Raw genomic sequence first — 12,476 nt, forward strand, 5'->3', positions numbered from 1 at the left:
TTCGTTTATAAGGCGTTGGGAATTCTGCGCGGAGTTTCGGAGGCCGAAGGGCATCCGAACGTACTCAAAAAGTCCGAACGGAGTTGTGATGGCGGTTTTGGGCACATCCGCTGGCTCGACTGGAATCTGGTGGTAGGCCTTAATAAGGTGTACCTTGCTGTAGATGTTGGTGCCAGCTAGGCCAGCGAAGAAATCGTGAATGTGTGGCAAGGGGTACCGGTCAGGTACCGCGTGCACGCATTCAAGGCGCGATAATCCCCTCATGGCCTCCAGTCGTTTGGACCCTTCTTAGGGACCATGTGAAGAGGCGACACCCAATTGCTGGAGGAGGGGCGGATGATGCCAAGCTCCAGCATATGTTCGAATTCTCTGCGTGCGATGTTAAGCCGCTCGCCGAAGAGTCGACGAGGTCTCGCAGAGACTGGAGGGCCGTTGGTAATGATGTGGTGGGTCACGGCGTGCTTGGCGGGTACCTCCGTGTTGCACGGTCGGGTTATGGCAGGGTATTTTGCGAGGATGGCTTCATATCTTGAAGACGCCGCCAAAGGGCGCATCGGTGAAGCTTGAAATGACGAAAGAATACCTTGAATGGTGCACGATGTCGTAGCATCCGTGAGGCTTCTGCCACGCATGTTAACGGCCAGGCCAAAGTTCGCCAAGAGGTCAGCTCCCAGTATGGCCTCGCGAAGGTCTGCAACAATGAAGACCCAGCGGAAGAGTCGTCGCAGTCCAATGTCGATGGTGAGGGATCTCTGGCAATAGGTGGCGATGGCAGAGCTGTTGACTGCTCGTAGGGGTCTGGTGTGCTGCGTCTGCTGCCGGTCTAGTCGTGACGCTGGCAGGACGCTAACCTCGGCCCCCGTGTCCACCAAAAAGCGTTGGCCAGAGATCTTATCCATGACGTAGAACAAGCGGCTCGGGTGTTGGCCGTAGTCACTGGCCGCTGTTAGTGACGGGCCGTGGGGTTTCCCGACCAGGAGGATGGTTGTTGGCATCGTGTGGCACGTTCTGCATACCGCCTGTGGTACCAGCAGAGCGATTTGTCGGCTGACCGTGAGGTGCGTCGCGAGGATGAACGGGTTTGAGACATATCTCGCTTCGTTCGTCGGGAAGGTGTCTCGTGCGACGGCCTCACAGCGGCAACAGCGCAGGATAGCTGTTCCATGCGCGCCTCGAGTCTTGTAAGGGTTGTTTGCCAGGCAGGCGGCTCGTGCGATGTGATTGTCGCGATGGACGGTGAAGCGTACTCAGCGGTGCGCTCCGCAAGCATCGCCAGGCGGTCAAGCGGCATGTCGTCCGCAACTGCCAGAACCATGCGTATTCCTTGTGGAAGTTTCTGAAGAAATAGCTCTCGCAGAATAGGGTCCTGAGAGCCGGAGGCTTGGGGACCGAGCAACTGCCGCATCTGGTGAAGACGTTGAGATGGGTGGCGGTCTCCCAGCTCCTGGGCTGTGAGCAGCTGCTGGATCCTCGTGCGCTCCGAAGCTGTCGTCTGCTCGAGGAGGACGCCCTTCAGGTGGTCGTAGGCGTCGTCAGGTGGAGGCCGGGACAGAATGTCGTCCAGCTCGTCGGCGACGGTCGGAGGGAGGGAGGCGACGACATAGTAGAACCGAGACAGCTGGGATGTTATGCGGTGGAGATGAAACTGAGCTTCGATCTGGGTTATCCAGACTCGTGGATTTTTCGGCCAAAATGGCGGAAGCCGGAGCTGGACGGCCGTGAGGGCAGTGTCGGGGGAACGAAGAGGCGCGCCGCCACCGGTAGTGTCACCGTCTTGCGGCAGGTTCTGCATGCTGGCTGCGGTCGTGGTACGAGGCGGCGGGGGCCTTCGGATTCCGGGTCACCAGTTTGTAGAAAAGATGTCCGAGCTCCACGGTGTTCTGGCTCGAACTGTTCGTTTTTATTCTCGCGCCTCAGGAAGCTCGCGCAGCGAGTTTTGAAAAAGAAGAAAAATTATTTCATATCTCGGAGCTGGCTCCTATACCGTTGCCTATAGCGTTACCGGTATCGTTGCCTGTAGACCGTTTTACTGAAAGAAAGAAGCCCACAACTCAGGACGAAGGCTAGCTAGAGCCAAAGCTCTGAACAAGCTGCACGAAGGAAAGGTGAACATCTTCAACGCCGATTCTGGACCCTATCCAGGCAAGCCAGGAAAATTTGTAATAGCAGTACACAATAGGGAGTTTTAGTAGATCGTTTTCAAAGGCCCACTACCGCTACGAGCGCGCGCTTCAAAGAATGCATCGAAGTGGCAGCGCGAGCTCCCGCTACGATTAGCGTGGCCTGAAAACACGCTCTACTAAAACTCTCTAATGCGAGACAAGATTCAATGGCCACAATCAGCGCCAAGTCGATAGAGGAAGCCGAGGAAGCAGCCATCGCCCTTGCGAGAGTACAAGCAGCAAGAAGAGGAGAAATGTACGCCATAGTCACAAGCGACTCCAAGAAAGCCATCACCAATACAAGTTTGGGAAGAGTTGGACTAGCAGCATACAAGCTCTATGCCAGAGCCCGGATCAGCAAAGAAGCAAACCGTATACGTTAACCTGGGGGCCCGGACACTCCGGGCACACAGGAAACGAAACGGCCCACATGCTGGTGGTACGCAGTCTTCATCTCCGTACCACTGGCAGAATGGACCTCCCCACGACACATGGGGACCATAACTACAGCGCCTCGACAAACACAATGGGGCCTGCAGATTATGGTGAAATCCTCGAGAGACTCCGGCTACGAAGACAGACGTTGGCAGCTCCACACAAGAAGCTCAGCCGACTCCAAGAAAGTGCCTGGAGAAGACTCCAACTACGAAACAACACCACTCCCCACCCACTAAAGAGGCCCTGGCCAGACCTCTTTAGTGGCAAGTGTGAAGACTGCGGCAACCAGGAAGAAGGAACCTGGCGGCACGTGTACTGGGAATGCCCTGCAAACCCGCTACCTGCCACCCTCCGGATAGAAGATGGCCTACCGGTATGGGAAACCTTACTGGCCGCCGATGACATCGGCACGCAACTGGAAGTCATCTCCAGGGCGCAGAAGATCGAAGACAAGTGGAAAAAACGCCTATGCATGAGACAGTCCCATACCCCCAATCCTTCAAACCCGTAAACTAGACTTCGGTCTATTGTTTGGTTCAATAAAGTTTTCAGCAACAACAACATTACGAATCGGAACCACTTCTCCAAAGCAGGCACTGTGGCAGTTTTCCAACTGAGTTGTTCTACAGGGTATCTCAAATAGTGACCGGGCTCTTTAAATCGACCGCGAAAATTGGTTTCTCAACTTATCGTACTACGATTTTGTGCATTTTGTATGGTACAGGTCGTACATTTTTTTCTATAAATTTTGCAAAGAGCGAACTTACGTGATGAAAAAGTAAAAAAAAAATATATATATATAAAATAAAAAAATGCCTAACTGCCATGGAAACGCAGCGAAGCCACCGGTCTTTGAACAATAGAGCGCCCGATTGTTTGAAAACCTGTGGCTTCGCTGCGCGTCCATAGGAGATAAAACCTTTTTATTTTTTTACCTTTTCCTCAGGTAGGTTCGCGCTTTGCAAATTTTATAGAAAAAATGCACCACCTGTGGGCAACGCTGCACAAAATCGTATCGCGATAGGTTGAGTGTTAGGTATGCATAAACTGTTTATTTACAAGGCCGACTTGGCCGCGTGCAAGAGTCGAAGGCAGAGAACGGACTGGTGAACAGTAAGTCCCTCCAAGTCCGCCTATTGGAGGATGGCGCTGCCGTCGCTCACAGTTGCCCGATCTGCTGCATACACAACATCCCTTCCCCCCTATGGAACGTAGTCCTGGTAACGCCGTGGGGGTCTTCTCTCACGTTGAGGGTACCTAGAAGCTCCTGTTGTTGCGGTTTGGCTAGGAGAGCTCTGCTCCTGTGAAAGGCTTCCAGGCAGGTTAGGACCGTCGGGTCTAGGCAAGGAGGTGGTGGGGCTGGCGGGTAGACTTGGACTTGGAGAATCTTCATTCATTCCCTGCAGGGGTTGGTCCTGGCCAACCACAGTGAAGTGATCACCATCGGTCGTGTCACCACAAGTGTCACTGGTGGCTCCACCGAGGTCTAGTGGACTGGCACGGTTGCGGAGTTGATCAACGTGCCTTCGCCAAACGCGACCGTCGGACAGACGAACTTGGTACGACAGGGGTCCTGTGACTGAAGCGATGAACCCGGGAACCCACTTGGTGCTACCCTGATAGTTCCGTGCATACACCGCATCGCCGGGGCAGAACTCCCGAACTCGTTGAGAGCCATATCGGAAGTAACGCTCCAGAAATGACCCATCCAGATGAAAATCGGGATGCAGACGGTCTATGGCAGATCGCAGTCGTCTCCCCATCAGAAGTTCAGCCGGACTCTTCCCCGTAGTTGTACTGGGTAAGATGTGCTGGGGGGGGGGGGGGGGGGGCAACAAGAAACGAGACAGCTTTGTTGCCCAATCTCCTTGAGACAACTTGCGTAGCACTTGTTTTGTTTCCCGTACCATCCTCTCAATCTGCCCATTGGAGGACGGATGATAGGGTGCGACTGTAATGTGCCGGATCTGATTCTTGGTTGCAAACTCAGCAAACTCTTCTGACGTGAACGCAGTTCCATTGTCCGACACTAAAACGTCGAGAATGCCAAAGCGAGCAAACATTGCTCGAAGTTCCTTGAGTACTGCTCTGGTCGACATTGATTCCATCAAGGAAACTTCCAACCCCTTGGAATGCGAATCGACGACCAGCATAAAAACCTTCCCTTTGAAGGGACCGGCAAAGTCAATGTGCAAACGAGACCAAGGGTTCTTCGTGAACTCCCATGGGGGCACCGGTGCCTTGCTGGGGGCTTGTCGAGTTTCTTAACACATTTGGCAGCTAGCTACCTTGCGTTCGACGTGACTGTTGATGCCCGGCCACCACACTGTGCTGCGTGCAAGACCTTTAATCCGCACTACTCCAGGGTGCGTGGTGTGTAGGGTGTCAAGGACTTCCTGTGCGGGACCCGGAATCACAACACGAGATCCCCAGAGCACACAGTTTCTGTAGCTGGACAGTGCGTTCTTCCTGGCCACAAAGGGGCGGAATTCTTCTGGCAGCTTCCCTGAAGGCCAGCCTTGCAAAATCCAGCGGTGCACACGCGACAGAGCCGGGTCAATCCGTGTTAATGCTGCGATCTTGGTAGAATCTAGAGGAACCTCCGGCGCTGCCTCCAGCAGCAAGATGTCTCCCAACGGTGGCTCAAGCTCATTCTTGACAGAAAGCGGAAGACTACTGAAATCGTCGGCATGTGGCAGCTTGTAGCCAGGTACGTACTATCGGGGAAAAATGAAATGCGAACAGAGGAGCGCGTGGCTCGTGGTACAGGCTGCGCCGCCTGGAAGTGAGCCTAGGAGCGAGGATGCGTGGCCTACTCCGACGTGTTTACGCCCCTCCCTCTCCGCTCCCCAAGCTTCAGCAGTGCGCCACTAAGTGCGCTGAAAGCTATCACCGCCATCTTTGCTGGCTCAGCGCGTGCGGTGCAAAGAAGCTCGCCGCACTCTCCGAGCAGGCAAAGATAGCGGTGACAGCTTTCAGCGCACTGAGAGGCGCACTGCCGAAGCTGGGGGAGCGCCAATCGAGGGGCGTGAACACATCGAAGTAGGCCCCGCACCCTCGCCCCTAGGTTCACTTCCAGGCGGCGCAGCCTGTACCGGGAGCCACGCGTTCCTCTGTTCGCATTTCATTTTTCCCCGATAGTACAACAGTTTGTAGTTGTATGCAGAAAGTTGCAGACTCCAGCGCAACATCCGAGGTGACAACACGGCAGGAACAGGCTTGGCCTCGTGCAAGAGGCCCAGCAACGGCTTATGGTCTGTCAAGAGTTGAAACTTCCGACCAAAAACGTACTGGTGGGATTTCCGAACACCAAATAACAAAGCCAGAGCCTCCCGGTCTATCTGCGCATAGTTACGTTCTGCTTTTGACAAAGTTCTCGAGGCAAAGGCCACTGGTCTTTCAACGCCGTCTTCTCCCACTTGGCTCAGTACAGCACCCAGCCCGCACGGAGACGCGTCACAGGCCAGCCTTATGGGACGTGACACATCATAGTGTGCTAAGACGGCTGATGATTCCAGCAGGCTCTTGGCACTCTGGTACACCTTTGCTTCAGTCTTTGTCCAAATCCATGCCTTGTCCTTGTCCACTGCAGGAGGCGGTAAAGTGGCTCCAACACATGTGAAGCTCCCTTCAGGAAACGGCCATAGAAATTTAAGGCTCCCAAGAACGACTGTAGCCCCTTCTTGTTCACTGGTTCCGGAGCTTGCTTGATCGCTTCAACTTTTTCAACCAAAGGGCTTACTCCGTCCTTGTTGATACGGTACCCCAGGTACGTCACTTCCTTGTCCCTGAATGCACACTTGTCGGCATTCAGATGAAGCCCATCGTCTTGGATACGCTGCAGCACCTTACGCAACCGTTCGTCGTGCTCGGCGACTGTTCTTCCACCAATGAGGATGTCATCCAAGAAACACTGAACTCCCTCGAGTCCGTTTAGTACTCCTTCCATGTAACGTTGGAAGATGGCTACTGCCACTGCCACACCAAACTGCAATCGCGTCACCTTGAACAGGCCCTTGTGTGTTGTCACGGTCTGCAGCATGGCGGTGTCCTCGTCGACACAGAGCTGTTGGTAGGCTTGATCCAAGTCAAGCCGGGAAAACACCGAGCAACCTCCCAGTCTTGCGAGCAGTTGCTCTGGAGTGGGCAGTGGGTAAGTCTCCCACTTGATGACTGGGTTGAGCGTTCCCTTGTAGTCTCTGCAAATCCTCATCTTTCCATTCTTCTTTAGAATCGGAACAATAGGCGTCGCCCAACGAGAGTGCTTGACCGGAACATAAATCCCTTGCTCCACTAACTTCTCGATGGTCTCGTCCACTTTCGGCAGAAGAGCGAAAGGTACTTGCCGCGACTTGTGGAACTTGGGTGTGGCTTGCTCCTCCACTTCAATCCGCACCAGAGGACCTGTGCTCTTCCCTAACCCAAGCTTGAACACATTTGGGTAGTCCTCCAGCAGAGTTTTGACACTCGTCACCACGTTGCGTACGGCTGGCTGGCCTTCTCCGCTGGAACTCTTGGAAACTGGAGCTCCGTTGAGCTGGTGCAGTCCTTCCAGGGATATGCATAACGGTCGAAACCAGTCTCTCCCCAGGATGCTGATTCCAGATCCTTTTGTGACGAGTAGAGGTAGCTTGCACTCTCTACCGTTGTACTTGACAAGTACTTCCACTTTGTGGGGATTGTGATCCCTCAACATTCTGTTGCATCAGCGTTTTGGCGCGCCGTGGCGGCCGCGCTGGCGTAGCGAGAGGTGGCGCTGCTTACCACTGTGAGTGGCTTCCTCCTCTCCCCCCTTGGGGAGGTTTCCGCAACGAACCCCCGCACAAAGGAGATCGACGTGTCGCTCCTTCATTGGCCACTTCGCCCCCGCTGTTATCTTAAAACCAGCGGACAGCAGTCTCGCTGGGGTCTTCTTTCTGGGATTCGGCGGCGGCAACAACGGGGAACCTTCCGGCGCACCGGTGAGCGTTTACCCCGTCCTTTGTACATTTGTGAACGACCGTTCGGCCGTGGGCGATCTCCACACCGACGGCGTTCACCAGCTTATAGCCGCTGTGTTGTTGTTATCTTGTTTCATTGTAAATAAACAGTTTATCACCGTTACCAACGTGACTGGTGTCTCATTGCGCTCGACGAGCAGCATGCCACGCGAGTGCGAACGCGCTTCGCGGTAGAGCGTCTCGCCGTGAACGTGGTACTCCCAAAGGCAGTGGCCCCAAGGAGAACCACAACTTCACCCACGATCCGGACAGGCTGCTGTGTGTAGGTTCGCACTCCTCTGGAACACGGTCGAAGTGCCTTCCTCGAGATTCCGAGCTTGCTCAGCATCTTCAGGTTGAAAATGGAACAGACGGATCCAGAGTTCACTTCCATCGATACCTCCTGTCCGTTCACAGTGACCGTTGCCACGAAAGCCGGCAGTCCACTGGCGATGTGGTAAAGTCCGTACACTCCTGAGCGTCCCAACTTGCCTGGGCGTTTATGGTCGCTCTTGGCCCTGCTCCTTGCCTGTTCCTTTTGACGGCAGGCTCGAACGATGTGCCCCTTCCGCTTGCAGAAATGACACTCTGCGTTGCGGAATCCACAGCTTGTAGCGTCGTGGTCGCCGTTGCAGCGGAAACACCGCCTTGTTCCTGTCGCTTTTGGCTCTCTTGAGGGTTATTGTTTTCCGCCCGGCTTGGCATCCTTGGGCACTTGGTTTATCCGATGTAAATCGGACGCCGCAGGCAACGCTCCTCTGATGTTTTCCGTTTGCCGCGTGGCATACTCGGCAGCGACAGCCTTATCGTACGCTTTCTTGAAGTCCAACGTACTCTCGGCCAGGAGACGCCGTTGCAGCCCTTCGTCCCTAACGCCGCAGACGAGACGATCGCGGAGCATGTCTTCCAGGAAGACACCGAACTCGCAGTGCTCGGAGAGTTGGCGCAAGTCCGCGACGAATTCCGCGATGTCCTCTCCAGGCTGCTGACTTCGTTTGTGGAATGAGAAACGTTGTACGATTACCGAAGGCCTTGGCGTGAAGTGGCTTGTGAGCTTTGAAACGATGTCCGCGTACGGCGTCTCTGCCGGCGTCGCCGGCGAACACAGCGAGCGAAGGATAGCGTACGTAGCCGGACCGCAGACGCTGCACAGCACTGCTCTCTGCTGCTGCTCTTCGACCACGCCGTTCGCCGCGAAGTAGAACCCCAGGCGTTCCTTGTACGCAGGCCAGGATTCCGGGTGGTCCGGCGAAAACTCTTCCATGTGGCCCAGTCGACCCATGAAGACGTTCGAAACGCTAGGCTTAGCTTCCGAAGCCATCTCGTTCTGCTCGCTGCCGCCGCCGTTACGCAGCCGCTCGCCCTCGTTGCCTCGTGTGGAGTCTCGTCGCTTGTTTTGCTTCTTCATACGGCCGCCGTCGCTTACCGTTGGTCTGTGACGTCGTCGCCAAATGTTAGGTATGCATAACACGGGTTTATTTACAAGGCCGACTTTGGCCGCGTACAAGAGTCCAAGAGGTAGAAAACGGAATGGCGAACAGTGAGTCCTTCCACGTCTGCCTACTGGAGGATGGCGCTGCTATCGCTCACAGTTGCCCCATCTGCTGCATACACAACACCTGGGAAGCCATTCGATGTTAAAATTTTGAGATTCTAGTTAATCAAGTGCGCGTATGTCACACGTTCAAATGCCTTATTCTCGCTATTTCATTCAGAACGGATATATTAAAACACAAAAAAGCATGCACCAAAATATTGACTGAATGCACTAGGAAGCCCAGCACACGCCCTACTTCAGGGTCACGCATCGAACTTTCAGTGGCTTCACTTGCGCCAGGCTCTGATAGCAGCTATGCGACATCCAGCCTCTTATATACTCTATTTCACCTAATGATGTACCACAGCAAAGGCTACAAGCGCGAGCTCCTTGCTCTGGGGCACGTCTCGGCGGCACAAGCTCTCGTGTGCCAACACTATGAGCTCGCGCTTCTAGCCTTCGCTGCGGTACAGCATAAGGTGAAACGAAGTATAGTAGAGATCAGTGAAATTACTCAAGCTCAAGGAGCGTTCACGAGTGTAGTTCCACGCACTGGGCGTACTGCCTTCTGCAGCAGTGACTTTTCTAAGGTGAAAATCCAAAACAATTGGTACTTCGCACGCGCGTTCATCAACGCCTGAATTTGGTTGTTTGCTTCGAATATTTAGTACTGATAAGGCAAACGCGTGCAGCGCATGTACCTACGTTTCAAGCATTCTTTTTGACGCTTCGGTAATATGGCAAGCAGTCTAGAAAACGTTTTAGGTAAGTCATTTTTTTTCTCGAAAGCTTGGTATGTCGTTATTGCACAGCGCGCTTCACAATGCAATCGATGGAATTTGGAAGTCACGTGATCAGTAGTCAGTTCTCACGAGACAGCGCCCAAGAACGTCAGATACGGCTACGGCGTTCTCTTGCAAGATCAGCGGTCGCACCGGCTATGATCGCATACCCGCTCAATCTCCTCTTGGCTGGCTTCGTGTTCTTCGGCGTGAGATTGGTCGCGAACGTTCTACTCGACGCGCTGTTCCCGTGGTGCGACCACCCAGCGGAGTGCTTCGACTACGCTTTCGAGCTTGGAAGCACCATGGATGTCAACCGGGAACCTTGCGACAGCCTGTACGACCACACGTGCGCCTTCTGGAAGCTGAACCATCCGGGATTCGAAAACCAGTTCGCACTCGTCGGCAAGAAGGTCAGGGTGCAGCTGTACAGATACCTCGAAGCCGCTTCTCTGGCCCACTCTCCGAGTTCCATAAGAGACAAGACGGTGGCGGCCTTCCGAAAGTGCCAGGAGGTCCTCGCCGGGAGGACAGAACATCTCCACGTCATCGGGGACGTCTTCAAGAGGTTGTCATTTGAGTGGCCCTCGCTGAAGCTGCCGCAAAATTTCGACGCCCTCGACGCCATCGTAGCCCTGTCGCTTGATTACGGTCTTGGGTACGTGTTCACGATCGAGCCGATGCCCTACCTGAAGACGGACAGCCGGTACGCACTCGTACTCGGCACGAGAGCGTCTCCTTTCGGAAATTCGGCGCTGAATCCCGCCATCATCAAAAGGTGCGTCGAAGTTGCAATGCCGAAAGACTCCGAGATCTCCGCCTCGATGGTAGCGCGCCGCATATTCTCGGGCATCACCCAAATCCTGGTTGTTAAGGTCCTCGCTGAACGCACTCGACGCCTCTTACACCACTACGTAAAATTCGAGCGCATCGGGAACCTAACGTCCCCGACCTTGAACGCCAGCCAATGGCTGACCGCCATCAACAACCACCTGGACGATGACAGGCAGGTGGATCTCGACGAGGACGTTCTGCTGGTGGACGCGTCACTACCCCTTATCCTTAAGGACGCCCTGCGCCAGGAGGCTACAACGGTGGACCTTATGCTGGCCGTCGGTTGGGCCATTGTTGAGAAGCTCTCTTTCGGCACGTCCTATTCCCAGATCGACTGTTCTTTCAGGTCAGACGTCCTGTCGGCGAGCGCGGGCTGTCTCGGCCTCGTCAACGAGCTTTTGCCCTTCCCACTGGCCCGGTTCGTGTTTGACGACATCCAGCCGGCAGGGGCGACCAACGCGACCTCAAAGATGATGTCCAAAATCCGCGAGGCCACTAAGAAGTCCTTCGAGGTAACGTCCTGGATGGACCTTTACACGGCGAAGGGCGCCAGAGAACGCGTCGAGTCCGTTGTAGACGTGGTCAACTTACCTGACCACCTCTCGACGTGGGAGAACCTCGACGTCGCGTACGAGTTTGTGTCACCCTTCAACGGGACGTCCTTCGTCGAGGGCTACCTGGAGACCAGGCGGAACGCCCTCCAGGCCCGCAAGCGGCTTCTGGTCAACGGCACCGGGGTCCCTGTCCGCCGCGAAGCGATCGCGATCTCAATGATCGACACCAACGCTTACTACCTTCCGATGCTGCACCTTATGATCATTCCAGGTGGCATCTTGTTCCCGCCGTTCGTTGTCGAGTCCGCACCGGCCGCCGTCGACTACGGCGGCATCGGTCGTGTCTTGGGACACGAGCTCACGCACGCTTTCGACAGACTCTACAGCCACGTGTCCAGGACGGGCGAGGTCCACGACTGGTACAGCAACAACTCCTGGCGGGCCTTCGAAAACAAGCTGCAGTGCGTCGAAGACAAGGTGTCCAAGGCGACGGGTAGCGAGAGCTGGGCAAAAAGCTCCCTGTCGGAAGCATTCGCCGACAGCGCTGGTGTAGAGAAGGCTTACCTCGTGTACGAGCGGCTTGCCTCCAAGGGTGCGGGCATGCTCGGCTACTCTCCGGAGCAGTTGTTTTTTATCAGCGGCTGCTTGATCTTCTGTGGGAAGGAGAGGGTAGGCGTGAGCGTCACAAGAATCTACACGCCGGTGTACCTGCGCTGCGACCTACCGGCCGCCAACTTGGATCACTTCGCGGAAGCGTTTCACTGTCGCCGGGAGGCTCCGCTGAACCCGAGGAACCGCTGCGATTTCCACTGATTCCACTGGAACGCCGCTTAGACGCTGCTCGTCATACACGAAGAGTGAACAATACTGTTGTTCAAGAGTGTACAAGTATTGCCGATGCTTGTGACATTTTATGCTATAGTTTTGCCGAGCTGCTTCGAAGTGTGGAAGTTCTTTAGGGCAATGCGACGCCATGTTGTATACTATATTTGAATTAAGGTTTGAAGAAGGGGAAAGGAAAAAAGGCTGATTACATGCCCCCCCCCCTTTTTTTTTAAAGTTTTAATTTTTTTTTATTACATGCAGAATTCATAAATCTTAAATATTATATACTTGAATACCAATTAAAGCCGTTATGCCACACTGATTAAGAAGCGCTTAACCTTACGTATCAGAAATATTGCGGTCAC

The 12,476-nt window shown here is 54.5% G+C and overlaps 1 protein-coding gene across 1 annotated transcript; it reads left to right on the top strand.

The window, feature by feature from the left end:
• Positions 1 to 10,056: 10,056 nt before the first annotated feature.
• Positions 10,057 to 12,099, top strand: LOC8032302 (membrane metallo-endopeptidase-like 1). Its single transcript, XM_029981096.2, has one exon. The coding sequence runs from the start codon at positions 10,057 to 10,059 to the stop codon at positions 12,097 to 12,099; it is 2,043 nt and encodes a 680-aa protein (XP_029836956.2).
• Positions 12,100 to 12,476: the final 377 nt, after the last annotated feature.

Source organism: Ixodes scapularis, unplaced genomic scaffold, assembly GCF_016920785.2.
Source record: "Ixodes scapularis isolate PalLabHiFi unplaced genomic scaffold, ASM1692078v2 PGA_scaffold6__148_contigs__length_123643588, whole genome shotgun sequence".
Classification (NCBI taxonomy): domain Eukaryota; kingdom Metazoa; phylum Arthropoda; class Arachnida; order Ixodida; family Ixodidae; genus Ixodes; species Ixodes scapularis.

Excerpts from the sequence above, each read along its gene's own strand:
- LOC8032302 (XM_029981096.2), top strand. The coding sequence starts at position 10,057 with ATGATCGCATACCCGCTCAATCTCCTCTTGGCTGGCTTCGTGTTCTTC.